The 26346-nt window shown below is 42.4% G+C and overlaps 2 protein-coding genes across 2 annotated transcripts in view; one reads left to right on the forward strand and one right to left on the reverse strand.

Moving 5' to 3' along the window:
* abhd3 (abhydrolase domain containing 3, phospholipase) overlaps positions 1-26069 on the reverse strand; it is a 27446-nt gene extending 1377 nt beyond the window's left edge. Inside the window, exons 1-6 of the mRNA XM_027134235.2 lie at positions 25699-26069; positions 23682-23845; positions 15824-16006; positions 14291-14336; positions 1451-1563; positions 46-219 (exon numbers count right to left, since the gene is read on the reverse strand). Of these exons, the coding sequence (XP_026990036.1) occupies positions 46-219; positions 1451-1563; positions 14291-14336; positions 15824-16006; positions 23682-23845; positions 25699-25863 (845 nt within the window). The 5' untranslated portion in view covers positions 25864-26069. The remainder of the gene's footprint in view (positions 1-45; positions 220-1450; positions 1564-14290; positions 14337-15823; positions 16007-23681; positions 23846-25698) is intronic.
* Positions 4620-6540, forward strand: LOC113635011 (zona pellucida sperm-binding protein 3-like). The gene is made up of 8 exons (XM_027134234.2): positions 4620-5214; positions 5290-5408; positions 5491-5594; positions 5667-5844; positions 5913-6030; positions 6119-6204; positions 6274-6365; positions 6437-6540. Exons 1-8 carry the CDS (start codon positions 4660-4662, stop codon positions 6496-6498), a joined length of 1314 nt encoding a protein of 437 aa, XP_026990035.1. The 5' UTR covers positions 4620-4659; the 3' UTR covers positions 6499-6540.
* Positions 26070-26346: the final 277 nt, after the last annotated feature.

Below are 26346 nucleotides of genomic sequence, written 5' to 3' on the forward strand. Positions count from 1 at the left end.
GCACTGCTACTTTAGGATAATAACGCTCATGCTGTCCTGGTGTACCGGTGTACGGAGGCCTGCAGGCAGCTGGTGAGGTAGGAGTTGAAGAGGAAGCGATCGAGAGGTTTCTCCAGGGAAACGGTGCACTCGAATACGTCCCAGCCAGCTGAGAAGACCACCACACCCTTCAGACACGTAGCGCTACCTTTACGACCCAGATAGTTCGCCAGCATCATCCTGCAGAGGAACAACAACATTAGCACTCTGTACTGTACAAGCCTTTAAAGCCAACGTACAGGACGACTGTAAAACCTTCTACGTAGAAATTAAAGCTCACTCACTTTCCCTAAACCTTTCACTTTTTTTTTCTAAATGTGGAGTTTCCTTCCTGTTTTATTGTGTCCATGTACTGTAGATGTTTGGCAATCAGGACTTTTGAAAATAGAGTTCCATCACTATTTCTGTTTTTCTGTACAATACTACAGGTGACATGTTCATAGAAAAGATGCCGAGACGCTCCGAGTGTTTGTTCATCTACAAAGCAGCTCAGATTTATCTTCGACACTAAAAATCAGTGTAAGATTATCAACAGAAGGAAAAACACACGTCTTAAACACGCTGAAAGAACAACAGAGTGATGATTTATTTTAGATCGGACTGTGTGTGTGTGTGTGTGTGTGTGTGTGTGTGTGCTTTGGAGACAGAATGCTGGGCCAGCTCTTCAATCCTGCGTGTTCAGATGCTGAGTCTGTGGAAACGGATTTCACCATGTCGTTCTTCTTTCAGCGTGAAGCGGGAGAATAAACAAGGACAGAGGAACATGTGCAGAATTTCTGCAGCGCTGTCACATACATCAGCGCCGGAACAGTCGACCTTCGGGAACACCCGGTATATAAACAGTTTGCTTCAATAAGAACAAACACTTGATCTGCCAAACAAATCGTTCTGTGCTGTGATTATGATTATGAACACGATTAGCCGCGTCAGGACTAGCAGGCTACAGTTTAACGTATACATGCAGTATGAGCTACTGTATGACTTTCTCCTGCGCTGCTCCCTATTCCCTATAGAAGTGCACTAAATATACAACATAATGGATTTCACACCCTATACACGTGTGTAATTTGGGATTTAGTGCCCTGCTTCCTATAGAGGTGCACTACATCCCTACAAGGCTTAGGAAATAAAAAGCTTTTACACCCTTTATAGTGCACTTCCTGTCTAATTTGGGATTGAGCTCACTAATCCCCAAAGAAGTGCACTACATAGTAGTAGTGTATGAAGTGAGTGTATGTAGTGTATGAAGTGTTCAGTTTTTCTTCGTTTTCTTTTACAGAAGTAAATTCTGATTGATGTTCTGATTTTCTGCTATGTTTATAATAAGAATTTTGTTGTATATCATATTGTGTGTGTGTGTGTGTGTGTGTGTGTGTGTGTGTGTGTGTGTGTGTGTGTGATGCATTTTTACCCTCCCATAGAGACTCCAGCAGCCATGATGGGGGCGATTGGATGAGTGTTATTGACATGATTAATCACCATCTCCAGATCCTCTGTGTTCGCTGCACAGTACGTCCGAGGAGTCTGGAAACACACACAAACACACACACACACAAACACACACACACACACAAATACACACACACAAGTCTGGCATCAGTTTCAAGGTGAACCACTTCCAGTGGGATGACACCATTCCTATTGTACATTCCTACACTAAGAAACTAACACATTAACAATAACACTGGAAGATTAAAACACACACAAACACACACAAACACACACACACACACACACACACACACACACACACACAATCAAACTAACAATAATATTGGAAGATTAACACACACACAAACTGACACACTAACAATAACACTGGAAGGTTAACACACACACACACACACACACACACACACACACAAAAAAACGGACACACTAACAATAACACTGGAACATAAACGCACACACACTAAAAAACTAACACACTAACACTAATACTGGAAGATTAACACACACACACACACACACACACACACACACACACACACACACACACACACACAAACTGACACACTAACAATATTACACACTAACAATAACACTGGAAGATTAACACACACACACACAAACTGACACACTAACAATAACACTGGAAGATTAACACACACACACACACACACACACACACAAACTGACACACTAACAATAACACTGGAACATAAACGCACACACACTAAAAAACTAACACACTAACAATAACACAGAAAGTTTAATCCAAGTTTCGGTATGGCAGAGTGCAGTAAGGCTATTTTCTAAGATGATTTCATTTACAAATATAGCTGCAAGCAGCTATACCGGGGTCAAGCCGATCCGATGCGCTCAGAACATGTCGCTGATGTACCATACCAAGTTTCGTAGCCATATGCCATTGTTTTTCAGGTCTCATCGCCACTAGGTGGCGCTGTCACGAAACGTTGCATGCACCCTCAGGTCATGACCATAATGACATATACCAAGTTTCGTGTCGCATGCATAAGTTTTGCTAAGATACAGCCTCACGTCCATTTTGGCGTGCTCGCCACCATGTATGTTGCCACGGTATACGAGAAGGCATTGGTCTATCAAAAAGCTTTTGATTACTTTTTGTCTCGGGTGTCTCTAGATGCTACATACCAAAAAACATGCAAATGGGACAAACGGTGTAGGAGGAGTTTCTAGGCGGAAAGATATTAATGACAGAAATGACGTCATATGGTGCATTCGAATCGGCATGAGCAAAGGATCCAAAATATGCAAAATTTTTGTCTCTAGGCTTTACGAGTCAGCAGTTATGAACATGAACATAATTGGATTTGGACTGTTGGTGGCGCTAGAGGGTTTAAGCTAGACACACCAAAGTTGCTATAGTAACTTCTTAGACTGGCCTCTAAATGTGTGCCAAATTACATAACTTTCCTACGTATGGTTCTATGGGCTGCCATTGACTTCAATGGCAGACGAGGAAGAATAATAATAAGAAAACCGACAATAACAATAGGTGTCTACGCCCCTTCGGGGCTTGACCCCTAACAAGTGCTTTGGGTGCAAGTGATCTAATGTTCAGAAGCCCAAACTTTAGGAACTGTTTTTGTTTGTTTCTTTTGCATTTTGATCTGGTCTAATTACAGTAAGATTATTTTGAGAACTTCTCAAGTATTTACTTTTTGATCTCACTACTTGGGAAACGGTTGGTTATCTGTCCCCCAGTACATGTGAGGGGATTTTACTTACATGATGTTTATTAGTCCTACTTTATGGTGATCACTAGAAAATAAGTCAGTATTTGATCAATTATTTCAGTTTGCTCTACTGCATGGTCTGATGAGAAGAGGTCTGTGTCCTGTGCCAAGTCTAGAGAGGGCAGGCACTAAATTCCAGGAGTTTCGTTACCATGACGTAAATTCTCAATTCTCACACAACAGTCTCTAGAGTTTTCACAGAATGAAGAGATAAACTAAAACATACTGTGAATGGAGGGTAAAACAGCTTGTTGATGAGGGTTATCAAAGGATGATATCTATATTGGTCTGAGTGGACCGAATGTCTATAGTTACTTAAATAAACTAGGAGAAGCAGAAAAGCATATCGGAACACACATCAAATCTTGAGGTGGATGTGCTACAATCCCTTTTCACTCCTGTCATCCTAAAAAAAGAAACTGACCATATGATGGGCACAGGCTCATCCAAACTGGACAGACCACGCAAAAAAAGACCACACAATTGTCCAGTTTGTTTGAGCTTGTGCTTAAGATTATAGCTCTTGGCTGACAGGAGCAGAACATGATGTGGTGTTCAACTAATGTAGCCTATCCACCTCAAGGTTTGATATTTTGTGCATGCTGAGATGCTTTTCTCATCTCAGCATGGATGTAAAGAGTGATTATATGATTACTATATCCTTCCTCGCAACTAAAACCATTATCCTCTGATATCACTTAAGATGTTTCCACATCCAGATTCGTCACACAATCAAACATGTTTTGTGTGAAACAGAGATCAGCAGGTTCTGAGATGCTCAGACCTGCCTGCCTGGCACCTACAACCATGCCATGATTAAAGTCACAGAGATCACACTTTCCCCTGTTCTTGTGTGTGATGTAAAATGACCTGAAGCTCTTGACCTGTATCTTCATGACTGTGCTGCTGCCACATTACAGCCCGATTAGATACAATTCAAAGATAGTACAAAATAGAAACCATAAAGCTAATTGTGAATGTTTTTCCTTGGATAGCCCTAGAGCTGTAATTGCTACTAAGACTTTTGCAATCAAGTCTCCATCATTGAACATTTGATAAGTATGTACATTATGATAAGTATAACATTTCATTTCTTTGAATTTTTTTTTAAGCAAGCTCTTGATCAGAGTCTACAACTTAATTTCTTTTTTTTAGTTTAGCAAATTGCCTATCTAGGTCATGTAGTCGAGACAATTAATACAATTAAGCTCTTGGCCAATCAAATACAGAGGAGGTGACCTTCTAATTGCTGTCTTCTATCAGGCAGCCTAATGTGTAACTCAACAGGCCCAGAAGAACATTAGGATAATTAGAAACCTTTGAAGTCGTGCTTAAATCACCATATAAAGAGGAGGTTGTCTGCCAACTCTATTGTGCATGCAATTGTCTGTCAACAGCAATGGGTTTCAACCAAATGGAAGTTGTTGTGTTTGTGCTGCTGCTTTCAGTTGGGTTGTCAACAGCCCAATGGCCACTAAAAGAAGCCATTCTAGCTCCTCTTGGATTTCAACATAACAATTCAGGGTATCCTTCGGTGCCAGTGAACAATGGGTTGACTTCTCAATGGCTTCAAAGGGATCCACAAGCTGGAAGCCCTGCAGTGGTCCCACTTGGAGTGCAGCTTCAAAATCCTTCAGGTCCTCAAAGCCAGCAAGTAGTGCAGCAACCAGCAAAAAAAGTGACTTGGCGTTTTCCAGCAGCACCACAAATCCCAACCCCACCAGCGCCAGTGCACTTTGTAAGGCAGTCTGATCCTGTTCCTGCCCAGGGTGTAACAGTAAAGTGCAATGAGACTGCAGTGCGTGTAGAGGTGAGAAGGGATCTGTTTGGAACTGATGCACCCCTCAATATTGCTGCTTTCTCCCTGGGTGGCTGTGCTGCCAGGGGGATGGATGCTTCTTCTCAAGTCTTCATCTTTGAATCTGCTCTGTATGGCTGCAACAGCAAGTTGACTGTAAGTATCCTGTTGCCTAATCCCTTGGTTTGGCTTTTAAGCTTGTTTGGCCTTTCTTAAACTGTTTCCTTTCAGGTGACTTCAAATGAGCTGGTCTATATCTTCTCCCTTGGTATGACTTCAGTGCCCTTAAGTGGTACTCCCATTCAAAGGGTTGCTGCTACTAAGGTTTCAATTGAGTGTCACTACCTGAGGTATAGTTCTGTACCAAACCCCAACAGCTTTAGATATTTGGGAGGCTATACAAATTACTGATCATGTTTGAATGCTTTCCAGACTCCACAATGTGAGCAGCAATCCTCTTATGCCTGCTTGGATCCCATATGCTTCTGCCCAAGCTGCTGAGGAACTTCTTGTTTTCTCCTTAAGGCTTATGATGGGTTTGTATCCCTAGTAGTACAGTTGAGCTCTAGATGGTTTTTGAGTGGTACTAATATGGTTTCTTTTTATAGCTGACTGGACTTCCGAAAGGCCGTCCAACCAGTACTACCTGGGTGAGCTTATCAACATTGAGGCCTCTGTACTGCAGTTCAACCACGTACCCCTGCGTGTCCTTGTTGACAGCTGTGTGGCCACCCCTGTCCCTGACCTCAATGCAATCCCTAGATATTCCTTCATTGAGAACTATGGGTGAGTGCAGTTCTCCTTCTTGCATTGCAAGCTGACCAAGAAAGCCTTAACTGTGTAAATCCTTCTAGGTGCATGATTGATGCCAAGCTTACACACTCCAGCTCTCACTTCTTGCCTCAAACTCAAGCATCTAAACTGCAACTTCAGCTGGAGGCCTTCAGGTTTCAACAAGTGAACAGCAGCATGGTAGGTGATGATTGTCTGGGTGGGGTGATGGCCATGTTGAGCTGTCAATAACATTATTTTATATATATATATTTTTTTTTTAAACCAGGTTTACATTGCATGCCTTTTAAAGGCAACTGCAGCATCTGTCCCTGCTGATGCTGAGCACAAGGCTTGTTCATTCCTCAACAATGGGTATGTTTCTGTACTATTCTAATGGTTTTGCTGATAAGCAGTGACTAACCCACTACTGTTTCTTCCTAGATGGACCGCTGCATATGGTGCTGACCTGGTATGTAGCTGTTGCAGTAGTAGCTGTGCTGGGAGGAAGGGCCATGACCTGGCATCAGAGCAAGGTATTTGTGGAATTGGGTTTTTTTTTTTTTTTTTTTTTTTGTGCCTTGCTAAAATTGTACTTTATTTGCAGGTCTGCAGCTAGTGAAAGAAGTAAGCCTTGGCCCAGTTATGGTTCTGGAAAATGCTTGGTAGTCTAATGACTTCATATGCTTCAATAAATTTTTATAAAATACATTTTTCTTGGGTTTTTTTTTATTGCTTTCTCATCCAAACAAGGTTACATCACTACATATGTTGCACACAGCTAATGTACAAGCACATTCTGTAAGAACTGGATAAAATTACCTGTGCAAGGTCATCTGGGTACAAATGGGGGAACTCCTAGAGTCTTGACTGTTCAAGCAAGTTCCATAGAGTTGGCCAATTCAACATGTGCATCCCTGCCTCTAATTTACACTTGAAACCCTTTTGAGGGCATACTATGTTTTAGATTTCTGAACTTAAAATATTGTTCCTGTATAGAATTTAACTTTTGTGGGTGATTGGCTGTCCTTTTTGTCTTAAAAGATTAAAAGCTGTGACTTTACTCTAGAAAATGAGAAATCTGTCTTCATGGCTGGTGGGAGATTTTCAATGTGAAGCTCCCATTGAATTTTATTTTTCTTTCCATCTCCTAATTCCATATTGAAAAATGGCTTAGTTGAAGGAATTGGAATTTGTTTTAGGTAAAGTGATCAGTATGGTGAGTGGGTTCTTTGGGTTTCAATAATGGGGTGATTTGCAGAAAGCTGTAACCAAACTGCCAACATACCTTGTCTAATTTTAGCCAGTGAATCCCTACCCTTGTTCTTCAGGAAGGAACAATCATTTTTACAGTGAATATGGTTTTCCAAATTGTCAATCTTAGCCTTTTGTTCTCACACAGCAGCTTGTACATTAGCCACTTGACTGCTATGGGTATTCTTTTTAAGAAGAAATCCACTGTTTGTCAGTAAAACTTTCAATTACTGTACAAATGAATTTTCAAGAAAAATGACAGTAGTAATGGAGATTTCTGAGGCCTTCAGAAAGTTATTGTTGCTCTTCTGGCTGGAACAGGTTACAAAATCCTCTCAAGATTTTAGACTCGTCACAGGTTCTGTACAAATGGAAGAAATTTGGGGAGTGGTGGCTTAACTGGTTAAAGCGCTGGGTTGTTGATCGGGGTTCAAGGCCCAGCACAGCCAAGCTGCCACTTTTGGGCCCTTGAGCAAGCCCCTCATCCCTTCCTGCTCCATGGGTGCTGTATCATAGCTGCCCCTGCATTCTGACCCCAACCTCCTCAGTTGGGGTATGTGATGAAAATAATTCCGTTTTAAAATGTGTCGATAAAGGCTTCTGTGGCCCTGTTCTATAATTTAGGACCTTTTGGTACATTCCCAGAAGTGGTTAACCAACAAAGATCACTCCAAAAGCAAGACAGGTAACAGGCTGTTGGGTCAGAAGGAATGCAGGGTAACTTACAAGCAACTAAAGGACTTTTTCTTTGGCTTATGTAAATGTTTGAGTCTGCCATCAGGTGAACACTGAACAACCTCAATGTGCATGGCAGAATTGCAAGGAGAAAGGTACTACTCTCCAAAAAGAACAATGTTGCCCATGATATTTGGTAAAGATCATGTGGACAAGCCACAGCACTATTGGAAAAATAATTTGTGGAGTTATCAGACCAAAATAAAACTTTTTGTTTTAAAATGAGAAGCGTTATTTTTGGAGAAAGGAAAATGCTGAATTCCAGCGTCATAAAATTATGCCATTTGTGAAACATGGTGGTGGGCCTGTAAAAAATAAAACAAAAATAAGAACAAACTATGCAGCAGATAAACTATGAAAATACAGAAATATAGACTATCTGTATGTACAAGTGTATAGTGTTGAGTGTTGACATCATATACACGCACATATATTTACTGTAATATGTGCAAAAATTGAATACCGCTGTAGACGGTAATGCAGCAGTAACATGAACAATGTACGAATTGATTGAAACTGTGGATAATGATAGAAATGCCATTAAAATTAACAGTATGCAGTGAGATGCAGCTACTTGACATAACAGCAGTAATATTAACAAATGTGCAACATGAGGGGGGCAATTTAGTTCAGTTGATCTATGAGATAGATGAAACTAGTCTATGTCTTCTGTTCAAGAGTCTAATTGCTGAGGGAAAGAATGAGTCTGTTATTTTGGAGGTCCTGCATTTCACACTCCTGTACCACTGTCTTGAGGGGAGGAGTGTGAACAGTCCATGTTGGGGATGAGTGGGATCCTTTAAAATGGAGGCAGCACTCCTGTGGGCTCTGCAGTGGTAAATGTTTTGCAGAGAGGGCAGTGGAGTCTCTCTCTCTGCATATGTTTGTGGTCCCTCATAGTTGTGCTGCCATATCACACTGTAAAGCCACTCAATAACAGCTGTAGACATTGTTGAGGATCTTAAGTGTCATGCCTAACTTCCTCAGCCTCCTCAGAAAGGACAGTTGCTGTAGTACCGTTTTAACAAGCTGGGTGGAGTTCAGTGTCCATTTGAGGTCCTCACGGATGTGGACTCCAAGGTATTTGAAGCTGCTCTCCCTCTATATTTTAAGCTCTCGTATGAACAGTGCCTGATGAGTTCTCCACTCCCTCCTCATGTCCACTATTATCTCCTTTGGCTTGTCTGTGTTGAGGGTGAGATTACTGTCCCTACTGTCCCTACACCACGCTTCGTCGCCACCAGTGATCTGTCCTATCGTGTTAGAAGACTAGTTATATACATAGGAGCTAAACCATTAAGAGCTTTGTATGTAAGTACGTAGCAGCAGCTTGTAATTTATTCTAAGCTTAACAGGTAGCCAGTGTAAAGATGATAAAATTGGGGTTATATGGTCATACTTTCTTGTCCTAGTGAGAACTCTGGCAGCTGCATTTTGGATTAACTGTAGCCTATTTATTGAAGATGCAGGACAACCACTTAGTAATGCATTACAATAGTCCAGTCTAGAGGTCATGAAGGCATGAACTAGCTTCTCAGGATCAGATACAGACAGGATGTTTCTTAGCTTGGCAATATTTCTAAGGTGGAAGAAGGCTGTTTTTGTAGTATGGGCGATATGATTTTCAAAAGACAAGTTGCTGTCTAATATAACACCCAGGTCTTTCACTGTCAAGCTACTAGTAACAGTACATCCCTCTAAATAGAAGTGAGAGTGTGCGAGATGTGAGAGTTTCTGTGCACTGGTTTTTGGGCCTATAAGTGGTATTTCTGTTTTATCAGAGTTTAACAACAGAAAATTGCAGCTCATCCAGTCTTTTATCTCTCTAAGGCACTGAGTTAATTTGGACACTGTGGCTATTTCATCTGGTTTTGATGAGATATATAACTGTGTATCATCAGCATAGCAGTGGAAACTAATCCCATGTCTTCTAATAATGTTCCCTAATGGAAGCATGTATATCGAGAAAAGCAGAGGTCCTAGAACTGATCCTTGAGGTACCCCATAATTAACTGGTAATAAACTGGAGGATTCACCATTTAATCCTACAAAATGTTATTGATCAGATAGAAAGGATCTAAACCAACTTAAAGCCTATCCATGAATACCTGTGTAATTATGTAAGCAATCTAGGAGAATGTTGTTATCTATAGTGTCGAATGCAGCACTAAGGTCAAGTAGAACTAATAGGGACATACAGTCTCTGTCCGAAGCTAAGAACAACTCGTTTGTGACTTTCACAAGTGCAGTTTCTGTGCTATGATGGGGCCTGAAACCTGATTGAAACTCTTCGAAGATATTGTTCTCCTGTAAGAAGGAGCTCAGTTGAACAGACACAACCTTTTCAAGTATTTTAGACATACACTGAAGGTGTGAAATAAGTCTGTTGGAATTTAGTTGGAATGGGGTCTAGTGAACAAGTTGTTGATTTAGCTGTAGTAATAAGTTTATCTTACTCTTCCTGTCTTGTACTTGTAAAGCACTGTGTGTCTAGAGCCTTAGGTGAGACTGGGTCACTAGTTGCTCTCATATGTTGAGCGTCACCCATTTAATTCCTGAAATTTTCGATTTTACCGGTGAAGAATCTCATAAAATCCTCACTACTGAACTGTTTTTTTGTTAATCTAGCCACTGTGCTAAATAAAAACCTAGGATTGTTCTGGTTATTTTCTATGAGTTTGCTCAGCTGCTCAGCCCTGGCAGCTTTTAGAGCCTGTCTATACAGTAGGTGGACATACTTTCCTTATACGCATTTCTAAAAACCTCTAATTTAGTTTTTCTCCAATTTTGCTCGAGGTTATGGGTCTCCTTCTTGAGGGTGTGAGTATAACTATTATACCACGGTGCAAGTGTTTTATCTCTAACCTTCTGTAATTGAATTGGATTGTGTCCAATGTGCGAGTGAATATAGTGCCTATGCTGTTAGTCATTACATCTAGATTGTTTGTGTTTAAGGGTTTGTGTCCAGACAGGTCAGGCAGGTTATTTGTGAATCTGTCTTTAGTGGTCGGGATAATAGTTCAGTCAGGACCACTTCGTAAATGAAGGATGAGAGCATACAGTTAGTGTTGGCGGGATGGTTCTGTTCTGGGAGAATTTTCCCAAGCGCCTGTCCGTGTGCATGCATGGATGGGGCGGGGAGGCAGCAGCTGGGGAATGAATAGACCCCCTTTTTGCTCAGAATCAGAACCGAATTTGCCTTTTTTTTTTTTTTTGGTGTAGCGGTTAATCGGTGCCGACGAGAGTTTCTGGCTGGAGGAGTCAGGGGCGGAGGACGGTATTGGATCGCAGCAGCGGTGATGCATGGGAGCGCTCGACGGCTGGGATTTAAAGGAAGGAAATTCAGGAAGGAATCAGCTGGGGAATGAATAGACCCCCAAAACAAAACCATATGTCAGAGGGGGACCCCCCAACATAACTGATGCATGACGTAGGGACCGCAAAACGCGATCAGGCGTATTGGCCGACCGGGCGGTATGCGGTGTGCGAGGCTGGGTCGGAGATAACCGTGGGTCGTGGGAAGAGGGAGGCCGGGGGCCCCGCCGCGTGATGGACTATAAAAGTTAGGGTCCACTAGCCAGTGGAGATGTGGAGGATGCATCGCCCCGGGCTGGCTTGCAGCGTAATCGCGACAGCTGTCGCTGAAATGCATAAGCCCCGCCGTGCAATATGACAACGCATGTTGCATACCCACTAAGCTATAGTGGAGACGGTAGGGGAAGTGTCACCCAGGGCGAGCGCGGCGAGCGTGCTGCTGGCCGAAGGTTAGTCATTCGTTCATTTATTTATTTTTGGAATCCCACGAGCAGCTTCGCACCGGGGCTCCCCGCCAAGCACACGTGTGTTAGTGCTACAGGGGGACCGTCAAACGGCTTTATTTATTTATCTTTTGACGGAGTTGGTGTCCACTACCTGGTGAAGATGGCGAGGAGGCGTCGCCGTGGGATGGCTTGCGGCGTAGTCGCAACAAAGCTTGTTGCTGAGCCATACGCCCCTGCCGGACAATATGACAACGAGCATGTTGTATATTCACTAGCCATAGTGGAGACGGCAGGGGAAGCGTCACCCCGGGTGAGTGCGGTGTGCGGCGCGAGCATGTTGCGGAGCGTTTGCCAAGGTGGATCGTGAGAGGAACTGCGCATCCAGGCCACTGTGGCCAATCGTCCTACCCAGCATGTCTTTGGACCGGGGGAGGAAACCGGAGTACCCGGAGGAAACCCCCAAAGCACGGGGAGAACATGCAAACTCCGCAGACACAGGGCGGAGGCCGGAGAACCCCCAACCCTGAAGGTGTGTGGCAAATGTGCAAAACACTAAGCCGCTGTGCCCCCCGTTGGATCGCAGCAGCGGCGATGCATGGGAGCGCTCGCAGGCGGGGATTTAAAGGAAGGAAATTACGGAAGTCGTTGCCGGATTGGTGTGCCTGTGGACGGCTGATTAGCAGCTGATGCAGCTTACTGCGTGGCCTGCCTGAACTAACGCGAGGCTTGATTTCTACCGAGTAGATAATGTTATGAGACACAGTTAGTCTGTTTTACAGGTAGTGTGTACATTATGAGGTAATGGTCTGTGATGTCATCACTTTGAGGTATGGTATCTATATCAGTGACATCTATTCTGGGTGATATTATTAAATCTAGTGTATGATTAAGACGAGGAGTTGCTCTAGTGATGTTTTGTTTAAGCCCAAATGAGTTCAGTAAGTCCATAAATGTGAGTCCTATAGCATTGTTTGCGTCATCAACATGAATTTTAAAATCTCCTACAATTAATGCTTTATCAAAGTTAACCAATAGGTCTGAAAGAAAATCTGAGAATTCTCTAAAAAAATCGGTGTAGGGACCTGGGGGCATGTACATGGTCGATAGAGCAAGAGACATCAGAGATTTTTTCATGTGCTTGTGCGATAGTGTAACATTAAGAAACAGCACTTCAACAGAATTAAATCTATACTGTGTTCTCTGGGTAACAGTAAGGAAATCACTAAGGCCATGTCCACACTAATCCGGATATATTTGAAAACGGAGTTTACGTCTAAATACGCTCTGCGTTCACATTATCGTTTTCAAATGTTTTCCAAAGCTCATCCACACTGAAATGTATGAAAATGCTTACATCCCCCTACTGCGCATGAGTAAAGCTTCGACCTGCGTCATTTCCGCTAGGCGTTTATTTGCTTTTGACTGCATCACATGACTAAAAATGCGTCATAGTATTCAAAAGCCTCCATCTTCACAGTCCACACTAAGACGCGAAGATGGTGTTTTCAAATTTATCCGCTTTGGAGAGCGTCTTCCAAGAGCTACATTTTCGATGACTTAAAACACCGTCTCAGTGTGGACCAAAGGCCAAAACAGAGAGAAAAATATACATTAAAATGTATTATTAGTTATTAATTATTAATATTAAATGTATTAGTGTGGACATGGCCTAAAGATAGTGGCGACACCACCTCCACGACCAGTCTGATGAGGCTCGTGCTTATAGATATATCCTGATGGTGTAGACTCATTTAGACCGATGTAGTCATTTGGTTTAACACACACACACACACACACACACACACACACACACACACACACACACACTAAGAAACTAACACACTAACAATAACACAGAAAGATTAACACACACACACACACACACACACACACACACACACACACACACTAACAATAACACTGGAAGATTAACACACACAAACAAACTAACAATAACACTGGAAAATCAACACACACACTAAAAAACTAACACACTAACAATAAGGCTGGAACACACTAACAAACGAGAACTGACACATTAACACCAGAACACACACCACACCACACTCTTGTTCGGTTATCATAAAGCAGGTGTTTGTGTGCGACACGTCCTGGTTTTGTTGAACCCACTTTCTTTCCACTTCACAGAACAAGTAAACACTTTAGTGGTGGATGTGCAGCTAACAAAACACACACTAACCACTTAACCACATTTTATTGTACAACACTACAGCTCTGTAGAATTCTGGATTCTGATTGGTCAGAAGTTCTTGATCCATTTTATATATATATATATATATATATATATATATATATATATATATATATATATATATATATATATATAAACATCACAGGTTTATATGAATGGGTTAGTGTTTCTATAGCAACAGCTGGTTCACAGGGACATGAACAGTGTGTAATTGTTGGGACTCTGTGAGGTGACATCACCAGGACAGACTTCTTTACGGTTTCTATGGTAACATTACAAGCTGCAATTTTTTTGTTGTTGTTGTTCTGTTAACTACGAGAAAATATGAAGAGAGGTGGGGGGGAGACACTGTTATTTATGTAGCACGTTATTCTAATCAGTCAGGTGAAGCATTAAAAGAGAAGTTGTCATTTAAGCCCCGCCCACCTTTGTCATGACTAAATGTGTCTGTATTGCTCTGTCACCACACGCTCAGAGGAAAAGGAAGTCGCAAACTTACCAGCAGCTTCTCGCCAGAGACGCCTCGGTTGTTGAACACGACGCATCTAAAAAAAACAACAACAAAAAAAAGTTTATGTTTCAAACTGAAAATGAGTGGAATCGGAGCTGAGAGGAAGAAAAACGAGCAAAGGAGAAAGACGACATTTTTTGTTCTGTTTATTATTTAAAAGGTTGTAGTTTTAAACAGCCTAAAGAACCTTTTTGTAGTTTGGTGTGTGTGTGTGTGTGTGTGTGTGTGTGTGTGTGTGTGTGTGTGTGTGTGTGTGTGTGTGTACAGTATGTGAACTTGAGTGTTAATCCATTAAGCATTACAGACAGACTCCAACTGCAAGATGCTGAGTGGACATTAACCCCCCCAACCCATTACCCATAATCCCCTCTTTCTCTGTGTAAATCAAGCTGCATTACAAAAGAGCTGATCTAGTCCACTGCAGTCTCTCTCTCTCTCTCTCTCTCTCTCTCTCTCTCTCTCTCTCTCTCTCTCTCTCTCTCTCTCTCTCTCGCTGATATATTTAGCAGTAATATATTATTTAATCTTTACAAACCAAACATTAAATATATTTTAAACACACGCAAATATTAGAAAATGGACTTTTTTAAAAAAATGTCTCCATCTGCATTTCTTGGAATCTAAGAACCCTCCGTTTGTAAGAAAGCCCTATTAATAGCAATAGTTTGGTGTTTTTTCCCAAGTTCAGACACACATTCTTTAAAAAAAATAAATGAGTAGAAAGCACTTTCTCATAATCAAATACCTGTGGATGTGTGTTGAGTGTAGTGCACTAACAAGAAGAATGCTTAGCATTGTGATATACATAGATGTAGGGAAAAATATTGTAAGCTCATTTCAAATCTTCATAAAGTGAAGAAAATGTAATGAAGTGCCCTAAAGGCTACATCACTGATGAAATGGAGTGTGAGTGCCTTCTAGCACGCTGTTCCAGTGAAGCGAATTTAATGAACTGCCCTATAGGCTCCTCTATTAACCAGAAAATGTAATTACATACCCTAAAGGCTGCCTTTAAATGGAAAAAAAATATGTGTGGGGAAAATGCCATTTAACTTGTCCTTCCAGTGAAAGTGTAGGTAATGTAGCGCCCATTAGGATCAAGAATACGAAATAAAGTGCCCAAAAGACTGCATTTCAAAGGTAAAAAATGTGAAAGGGGGAAATGTTATAAAGTGCCCTCTAGAATGCCTTTCCATTGAAGTATATGTGATGCAGTGCCCTATAGTTTCCCCTCCAAGCAAGAAAATGACATGAGGTACCAAAAAGACTGCCCTATAGGCTCGGGAAAATGAGGTTAAGTGCCCTAAAGGCTGCCATTCGAATGAAAGGAATGTGATGAGTAAGGGTCCCTTCCACTTCCAGTTGCACCTAATGTGCCCTGTAGGTGCTTCTACTAAACCAGGTGACACTGTTTGTGGTTATTGTTTTGTACAGTATAGGAGGTGGCATCTTTATAATTCTGCCCCTACCCCTTAGACAGCTTGTTTCTGCCCCTGGGGTGGTTGTTGGCTTGTAACACACCTGTATCCCAGCTCTCGGCTCTGCTGCACCATGTGTAGAATGTAGGACTCGCGGCTGGTTCCAGTCAGACCGGGCAGGAGCAGGACTGTGGGGCGAGTGGACGAGTCTGGGTGAGAGGGGCTGTCTTCATTATCAAACCAGTCCAGAGATATCTGACCTCCATCTGGCGCTCTGATGAGTTCACTGCCACACACACACACACACACACATTTACATGTAGCACAGAATGCAAATCTGCCACAAAGAATATTCATCATGGAAAATATCCCGTTACATAAAACAGCTTTCTCATGCACAGTGTGTCTAACTCTGATCTGTCTGTAACCTTGAAAATACACAAAACACCTCAGTGTCTGCTGAATACCTCGGAAAAAATAAAACCCAAACGAGCCCAACTGCCCGAACATGAGGACACATGTTCAAATAAGAGCCGTTATATTAAACACTGATTTAATCAACACCAAACAAATCTTCAGTGTTCTGACCTAAAATTAGGCTCTGCGAACGGATCATCCAACAGCTTGCTGCTGCTGTCACTGGCACTGCTAACATATTTCCCACTGACTCATTCATAGGAGCTGTGATCTCTGCTGATTCCCGGGTGCTCTCCTTATACTGAAACACTTGAGAGAAAGATATATTACACACATTATCCTGCAGCTCTGAAGGTTTGGATGGTTCAAGGGTCTAAATCAAGGGTGAAGATTGAACGAACGAGGGGCATAGAAGCCTTTATTATTGCCACATATACATTACAGCACAGTGGAATTCTTTTCTTCATATACCCCAACTGAGGAGGTTGGGGTCAGAGTGCCGGTGCAGCTATGATACAGCACCCCTGGAGCAGGGAGGGTTGAAGGCCTTGCTCAATGGCCCAACTGTGCTGGGCCTTGAACCCCGATCCTTCGACTGATCGACAACCCAGAGCCTTAACCAGTTGAGCCACCACCACTCCCTAAAGCCACCTGCTGCTCCCATTGCAGCAGTCGGTCAGAAGGAAAATGGGGTTTTTCTTTGGGGTTTTTGTTCTATTAAATCTGGAACACTCACCCATTCTAAAAACTCATAGAAACACAAAACAAAACAGGAGACACCTGAGTGGTGCAACTGTCTAATGCTGAGTCATTTATGACCTGGAAAACAAGGAAACGTAATTATCTCTTCTCCCTGACTGGAAAGGACGGCCTTGTTTCTTATCCTCCTCTTCTTATCCCCCGTCACCGCATTTGTCGCGTTCGTCGTGTGAGAATTCTCATTTAATCAAGTCCATCCTTGAAAGAGACACCATGAAGACCCCTGCTGTGGGCCTTGATTGCCATTATACTGTACAACATGAAACCACACCAAATCAATACACATTAGCTCTGGAGCTACAAGCTGCCATCAGACATCACATGATTGATTGGAAGTGGGCTATTATTAAATTATCACATGATCTCAACATAAATACACCTGTTCCTGGAAAAATCCAATGTTTTCATAACACATCTAAATAAATCATCAAAAGGTCCTGTGACCTTGACCCTGTCCCATCATCTTCTGTCCACGGTGGTCATTCTGTATAAATCCTACAAACATTCAACCCCTCGTTCTTCATATATCATGCTAACAAGAGTGAAAATGCTTATAATGCTTCATAAGGCAACACCTAGCAGTGCAGAAGAACAAACAGCATCTGCTATTAGAAGAAAATGCTAGGTTCTGGGAAAGTATCAAACAAGGTTATGAGATTAGCCTGAGATTAGAATCCATTCGGTGGTGCATGGTGGTGTATAATCGGTTCTGGTTTAGGGTGAGATGGATGGAGACACTGCTAGAATAACTGCCTCAATCTGTGAGAGACTTTAGACTAGAGTGCAGAGCTTCATACCAGAGTGGCTCATCAACACCATCCTGAACATGTCCTACTGAGCATTAGCATGTCTATCAGATCTCGCAGATCAAGCCGAGAAGAACACGTGACAATCTCAGGATACAGACGTGCAAAGCTACAGGAGACGAATCATATCACAGCTGTGACTGCTGCAAAAATCATTCTACCAGGTACTGTACTGACCCAGGGTTGTGAAAACCTTGACGTCCAATTCACAGCAGGTCTGTTCTCTGCCCTAAGCTTGCTGTTGTGAAAGTTTGTCCTGGGTTTAAACCCATTTTTCAGAATTTTCAAGTCCAAATTAAACTCAGATTAAACTCGGTCAGACATCTGAGCCGGGAAACTGTACAAAAGACCGATCTCTGTCTTTAATGTAACATTGTAGAGCTACAGTGTACCATTTCTGCCACTATGACCATTATACTGTAATACTTAAGGAATAAAAGCCAGCCCATTGTGATGTTAGCTTCCTGTTACCTGGATTAGTTTCCTGTAATAGCACAACCTTATAACAGTGTTTATTTTCTCTTAACTGTAAAGCTTTTTATCCATTTTTAGGTACATTTAATATTCTGTGAAACCATTAAGTTCCTGTTAAACATTAGCTTCCTCACCAGCTACGTTTATTCTCTCACTTCAGGTGACCAAGGAAGCTCGTTGTGTTACCGTAGAACCCGCGAAGAAGTGTAACATCATCCATCCTGAAGAAGTACAAGCTTCACTTACACAGTTCAGTCAGGACCACTCGAGTCAAAATAAAGACAATTATTTGAAATATTACATTTTTTTATTTGCAAGCTTATGAAATTTACATTTGTTGGTATGGCTCTGTTCTGAATTCCCCATCCTTTTCATGAGCTCCATGAAAGCTAGTCAGGGAACAGCAGCAGCTTCGTGGGGGGACAATCTCCCATTAACTGGGAAAGCAGCCAGACAAAATCCCCCCCCCATTTAGACCAGAGCCTGCATCAGTGACAACAGAATGACAGTGATTAAGTTAAACACACAGTTCCAAGGTGGAGCTAGGAGAGGAGGTGCAGCAATGCAGAGGAAACAGCCAAGCAGACAGACTGACGAAAGCATTTAAATAGGGCGCCCTGTTTGAAATGGACCAATAGCGCGCTTAGGAATCAGATCAGCTGATGGGCGGGGTTAGAAAATTGACATCGGCTGATAGCCGAGCTTGACCATGTGGCCTGCCTGACCTGACGCTGAATGTTATATTTGTCCTCACAAAACAATTAAGCATGTTTTAATCTGTTTATTATGAGTGGAGCATCCACGGTACGAGACCCAGAGAATGAGCTATTGCTATAGAGAACATAACCAGTTCAAACCAGATCGTTAATCTACACTAATGTGCTATACAAAGTGTTTTACTGAACCGAACAAATAACACGTTGTGCAGTGATGTAAACAGTGTGAGAGAGAGAGAGAGAGAGAGAGAGAGAGAGAGGAAAGATAGAAAAATGGATGGATAGATGGATAGATATATAGATAGATTGACAGACAGACAGATAGAGAGAGAGAGAGAGAGAGAGAGAGAGAGAGAGATAGATATATAGATATATAAGAGATTGAAGAGAGAGACAGAGCAGACAGATAGAGAGAGAGAGATAGAGGAGAGAGAGAGAGAGGAGAAGAGAGAGAATAGGAGAGGAAGGATAGATATATAGATAGATTGACAGACAGACAGACAGACAGATAGAGAGAGAGAGAGAGAGAGAGAGAGAGAGAGAGAGAGAGAGAGAGAGAGAGAGAGAGATGGATGGATAGATATATAGATAGATTGACAGACAGACAGACAGAGAGAGAGAGAGAGAGAGAGAGAGAGAGAGAGAGAGAGAGAGAGAGAGAGAGAGAGAGAGAGAGAGAGAGAGATGGATGGATGGATATATAGATAGATTGACAGACAGACAGACAGAAAGAGAGAGAGAGAGATAGATAGATAGATAGATAGAGAGAGAGAGAGAGAGAAATGACAATCTGTCACAGCTTTAGTCCAACCTGCAATGAGCACTGACATCATCAGTCTTTCCCTCCCTCTCCCCCTCCCTACCTCCCTTCCTCTCTCCCTCCTTCACTCCTGTCCTTACACAACAGTGTCTTCATCTCACTCTGGGACCGCAGCCAGAAATACCCATAAGGCCGCGCACAAACACAAAGCACCAGACATCGACCTTTTACCGTCTGCTGTATTTCACCAAATGGCTGTGACCTTTGTGTGTAGATGGAATGGCCTGTGTGTCATGTGTGTCCTGCGTGTCCTATGTGTCCTATGTGGACCGTGTGTCCTGTGTGTCCTATGTGGACCATGTATTCTATGTGGCCTGTTTGTCCTATGTGTCCTGTGTGTCCTGTATGTCCTGTGTGTCCTGCGTGTCCTGTGTGGACTGTGTGTCCTGCGTGTCCTGTGTGGACTGTGTGTTCTATGTGGACCGTGTGTTCTATGTGGACTGTGTGTTCTGTGTGTCCTGTATGTTCTGTGTGTCCTGTATGTCCTACATGGCCTGTGTGTCCTGTGTGTTCTGTGTGTCCTGTATGTTCTGTGTGTCCTGTACAGTATGTCCTACGTGGCCTGTGTGTCCTGTATGTTCTGTGTGTCCTGTATGTCCTATGTGGCCTGTGTGTCCTGTGTGTCCAGTGTGACCTGTGTGTCTTGTATTGATTGTGTGTCCTGTTTGTCCTATGTGTCCTATATGGACTGTGTGTGTCCTGTGTTTCCTGTGTATACTGTGTGTCCTGTCTGTCCTGTGTGTCCTGTATGGCTGGTGCTGCTGCTGCTTATTTCTGCCTCTCTGCCTCTCAGGCTCAGACACTTGGCTCTTAATCGATACTCTGCAGCTTCACAGAAGAATGACTGGACAATCAGATTGGGTTTGCTTTCTGTCTTAGCCTACAGCCAGGGTGGAATTTCAGAGCAGGTATTAAATACGCAGTCTGAGCTCAGCCTCTGTTCTCCTCCTACACACACACACACACACACACACACACACACACACACACACACACACACACAGGACTAAATGCTAATTACATCAGCATTTTTATACCACGTCTATAAAAAATCCTCCTCACTGTACTACCCAAAAATACGAGCTCCAACAACCCATTAACACATAAAATCTGTGTATTAATAGGTATTGATACATATATATTACATTTATATACACTGTTGTGCTCAAAAGTTTGCATACCTTTTAAAACATTGCCATTTATTTGAAAATTAACTCCATTTTAAAACCTAATGCTAACTGAAGTCACCTTAACAAACCTAATCAAGAGTTTATATCTCCTTAAATGTTTGGCCACATTATATACATGCAGGTGGACACACGGAGCTTTAAATGGCTATTAAAGGGAAGTTGCTCATGTGACTAATTGTAATTAGTGTCTGTACATACAATAAATAGTCAGTGTGTTTCTCAGCTCATGAGGTGATGCACTGACTCGACTGGATACTGCACCATGGGGAAGACAAAAGAACTGCCAATGGACCTGCGTAATAAGGTAAAGTATCTATATAAAGCAGGAAAAGGATAGAAATAGATCTCAACACTTGAAAATGGCAGTCAGTGCCTTTCAGACTCTAGGTAGGACCAAGACAGTTCAGAACTCAAAAAACCCCACAAACAACTTTGAGAGAAATACAGGCCGCTATGAGAAACGTTTGTAAGCTAGCGACATAAAGTGCATCTATGTAACGTGTCCAAACAGTGTGAACAAATGACAGCGACAGTGCAAACAAATGATACAGGGCACTACAAGACAATACACAAAAGACAATACACAGAAGACAATACACAGAAGCAGCACCGTACAGTGGACATACTGTATTTTCTACAGTACACGGAATGAACAGTGATAGCAGCAGTTATATGAGGTATTGTAGATGTGAGGTATAATATAAGGTGACTCTGTGGTTAATTCTTAACATCTATTTTCGTGTATGTTAAAGTGAATGACACACTGAGAAATCGAACATATCCCACCACTGTGACCTCAACGAGACACGAAATCGTCAGAATTTTTAATCGATTCATGATATTTTCACTTCCTGTCATCGTTGTCCATATTCGCAATACAGCTGTTATATCTCGTACAGTACAGTACACATCGTATCGCACGTTTAAACAGTAGCCTTCTAACTAGGTAACTAACTAACTAGCTCTACTAGAGGTCTGGAGCTCGCTAAAACAATGTGTGGCTAATTCTTCACATTATTACAGGAAAATAAATAGACTGGTGACACCGTGACACTGACACAGTGGTTATGTGAGCGAGTGGATCAGATACAAAGAATTCAATACTGCTTAAAGAAGTAGTACAGAATACGGTTTCACACCCAAGTCTCACACACACACACACACACACAGAGTGGATGACATCACCACACACAAAGGCATTTCTATCTGGGATTCGCTCAAACCCAAATGACCTTGAGCTACAACAGCAAACGTCCTTCAGTCCTTCAGAGCTTGCTAGATGTTTCACACAGACCAGGCCACTAATCAGATTTCAGCTAGTCCAATAAAACTACTTCCTCAGTCACACTCAGCTCATTCCTGGGTGATTAATCAGCTAAAAGAAAAGAGCTACGAGGACCACGATGGCAGTGTGCATAAACATCCACGATAATGACAATGTATGTAATGACATGAGATTCTTTGAGCAAACTGCACAAAGAAAAAAAAAAGTACACTGTGAAATCCAGTGGAAGCTGCTTAATGACCGAGCATTAATCTGAAGGAGAATGCTGCGAGCCGTGTGTTGTCCATAAATCCCTCGCACAAAAGCCCTGTTCAGTCCTGAGAGTGAGCTGTGAAGATTAACCTTAGGGTAATAAAGCGTGTACAGTGAACAAAAAATACGCCTCTGTTTTACATTTACTAATGAGATGATATTCGTGTAATCAGCACATCTTTAAATAACGACACCGAAGCAACAGCAAATTCCTGAAGTGATGCTGCGTTTAATCTTTATTTTCCAGAAAGATTTAACAGCTGAGCCACTCACATATCCCAACTTTGGAGGTTGGAGTCAGAACACACGGTCAGCCATGATACAGCACCACCGGAGAAGAGAGGGTTACGGTTCCTTGCTCAAGGGACCAACAGTGGCAGCTTGGAAAGCTGGGGCTTGAACCCAGAGCCTAAATCACTATAGCAACCACTGCCCCACAAAGAACCGGATGATGCTTCAAAAATAAACCAAAGAACAAGACCAAAGCTTATCATGAAGACTGCTGAGAGCCCTAGAGCAACATTAAAGAAGGTGCAGGAAGATCTGATGCATGAGATCTTCACATTTCTAGATGGAAGCTCTTTCTCAAGAAGATCGTAGAATAAGAAAAGAAATTAAAAAAAACAACATCCTGGGTCACGTACCTCACCTCAGACCCAAATGTGGTCACGTGCTCTAATCGGAAGAAAAAGGTAGAACTTTTTGGTTGGAATTCTAAAAAAATTGTTAGGTGCTAAACCAAAGGCAGCTTATCACCCAATGTCCACCATCCCCACAGTGAAGCATGGTGGTGGCAGCGGCATGCTTTTTTTTTTTTGTATTACTTCTCTACACCTAAAACTGGAGCTCTAGTCAGGATAAAGGGAATCACAGATATCACAAAATACCTGTCTATTCTGGCACAAATCAAAACTGTTAGCTAAAACACTGAGCGTTTGGTTCCAAGCAAATGCTGCTTCATATACTGTAGTATTACTTAAGTATTGTAGTATTATTTAAGGGGTGTGTAAACTTTTTCACATCAGCAAACTCTACTATTGTAACTGGGGTTTGTAAACTTTTATATCCAAATCTAAATAAACCATTCCACCCAGTGAGGTCACAGTGACCACTAGGGAAACTTACACTGCTGCCCACGCATACCACCAGCACTACTAAACAAACATGGCTGAGTTCATCCCTGACATACAGATCTCCTGAATAATGAACTTGCTACTTTTACAGAGCAATGAAAGACTTTACTTCCTGTAGGAGACCCCGGGCTTGGCGGTGACAAATGGCCGGAGGAGAGTTTGCACCCGACTCTCCCAGCACCAGAAAGTGGGGTAATACGTCTCAGTCACCACGGGGCAATTCTCATTCAGAAAGTCATAAAACTTCTTTCCTCCAGATACAAGCTTTGGTTTCTGCAAACAAGAGAGAGAGAGAGAGAGAGAGAGAGCAGCCAAAATGTTATAAACAACAGAGGTGCCGGAATTAAAGAGAAATATGAAGCAGGCGGCATCCAGTAACTTGAAGGTTAAAGATAGCGAGTTTAACATCGTATGTGATATTTAGAATGATACTTGGCTTTGTTTGGATTGGTCACATGACACGTGTGCGCTGGTCTGTAATCGTTTGCTCTGCAGTTCTGCAGCTGTATTGTTAGAGCCAGCAGAAAACTGTCTGTGTATAAATCTTGCTAAGGATTTGGGTGACTTTGACTCCACACATCCACTCCATCACCGGCCAATGAGATGATGATGCAGGAGCAGTGTGGTGGTGAATTGTGATTGGTCGGCACATAGCTAAGTACTAAATCATTTAAAACAAGTTTACGTTTATGTTTTGGCAGACGCATATTAAAAATATGCAAATTTTATTTTAAATTAAATTAATTTCAATCTTCAGAGAGTTTAGTGAGCCCCCATTGGTGCCACCCTGTGGTTTTCCACTGGAGCCACTGGTTTAAAAGATTACTGTATATATCATGACAACCAAACATCTCAGAAAGCACAAACTCCACCTATTATGAAGCCACTTCCTGTTGGAACACAACGTTAGTGATGATAATCCCGAAGCATCCATGATTATGTAACCGTGCCTGCTGATTATTACCTATACTGTACCTGTGCACTGTACCTGTCCTCACACACGCTTAAAGCTAACGGAAGTAGCGTATTAGCAGCAGTGGTTGAACTGGGAACGTTGACTTGTACAGAGCCAGAGCAAAATGTCTACATTACAAAGCTCAGCTCAGCTCAACCTGGTGTTGTATAAACCCGGAGTTGCATAAACACTTACAGTGACTACTTAACTCTAGGAGTTCATCGACAGCGTTGGCTTTATTTTAAAAAAACACTGCAGAATTTAGATTTACTGTACAGCATTTAGCAGACACCCTTATCCAGAGTGACTTACTTTTTTTTTTTTTTTCAGTTCATACACCTGAGCAATTGAGGGTTAAGGGCCTTGCTCAGGGCCCCTGCAGTGGCAACTTGGTGGATCTGGGATCCGATCAGTAGGCAAACACCTTAACCACTGAGCTACAGTACCACATCCCCCATGTGCCAGTTAATGCAACACTTCCGGTGTTTATTGAAGGCTGCAGATATTCCTTCATCGCTCTAGATGCCGTGTGTGTTGATTTAACACCTTAACAGTTATTCAACACTGGAGTGTTGAACAATCAATCAAAGCAGTACGTGCTAATTAAAGTGTGCACGCACGCGCCGGGTAAATATGAGCTACTGATTAATTAGCAGCTTAAAGGGAAATATGGTAAATGATACAGTGACACGCGCGGCACACGTCCAATCAGCTGCTGGTTACTAAGCGACCTGAAGTTTATTCATCGGATTTATTAAAAATGTCATGTATAAGAAATAATGACCGTAGTGACATTAACGATCTTACAGATCACATTCGAGAGCCGTGAATAATAATAATAATAATAATAATAATAATAATAATAATAATAATAATAATAATAATAATAACTCGTGCATGTGTGTATTTGTATGAGACCTCGATGAGTGTGTGTGTGTGTGTGTGTGTGTGTGTGTGTGTGTGTGTGTGTGTGTGTGTGTGTGTGTGTGTGTGTGTGTGTGTATTGCATGCAGAACGATTCTCCTGCATCACTAAGAGAGTGCTGGCACGAGCGGCGCCGGGATGCCCAATAAGACAAACCGCGCGTGCTGTATACCGTGTTTCTGACCTTGCTGGATGTAACGCATGAAATGAACACATCAGTGTCACCCTGAAGGCTGCTCGGTGTTACCTTGGCTACAGACGTCCAGTAGTAGCAGGCGTAGGCGGCACCAAAGCCAAGCGCGAGCGCCAGCCCGACCCCGGAGCCGAGGAACCCACCGACCCGAACCTGGTTTTCTAGATACACCGACAGCTCCTGTGTTAACACGTGCAGGTTGAGATCCAACGACATCATAGTTGTTGTTTGTTTCTATTTTCACTCTTTTTTTATATTAAAAAAGAATGATGGAATATATTTATTAGCACGTCTTGGTCTGGAGCGCGTCAATCACCCGGTGCGTTGCGCAGAGCGCGAGCCGGCTGAGCGCTTCGGTTATCTCTCCGCGTCCGTCAAGCGCAGTGTACAGCGGCAGAGGAGGAGCGCGCAGAAACTCTCGCGAGATCTTCAGATAGGGTAAATTACAAGTTACTGGGGGTTAAAGTTACCACGGAAACGGAACCACGCTTGGCTCGAGCCTAGGACAGCCTACATCTCACTAGATAAAGGGAGACTATTTATTTATATATTTTACACACACAGCACTGACCCCCGGTTTTGTGTGTGTGTGTGTGTGAGAGAGAGAGAGAGAGAGAGAGAGAGAGAGAGAGAGAGAGAGAGAGAGAGAGAGAGAGAGAGGCAGAAAGAGAGAGAAAGAGAGATATAATTATTAATATTTAA

Source organism: Tachysurus fulvidraco, chromosome 1 (genome assembly GCF_022655615.1).
Source record: "Tachysurus fulvidraco isolate hzauxx_2018 chromosome 1, HZAU_PFXX_2.0, whole genome shotgun sequence".
NCBI classification, from domain to species: domain Eukaryota; kingdom Metazoa; phylum Chordata; class Actinopteri; order Siluriformes; family Bagridae; genus Tachysurus; species Tachysurus fulvidraco.

What these genes read in the sequence shown, in the direction of transcription:
- LOC113635011 (XM_027134234.2), top strand. Translation starts at nt 4,660, where the DNA reads ATGGGTTTCAACCAAATGGAAGTTGTTGTGTTTGTGCTGCTGCTTTCA. An exon ending in GCTGCAACAGCAAGTTGACT is followed by an intron (nt 5,215 to 5,289) that starts GTAAGTATCCTG and finishes GTTTCCTTTCAG; the next exon opens with GTGACTTCAAATGAGCTGGT. An exon ending in TGACCTGGCATCAGAGCAAG is followed by an intron (nt 6,366 to 6,436) that starts GTATTTGTGGAA and finishes CTTTATTTGCAG; the next exon opens with GTCTGCAGCTAGTGAAAGAA.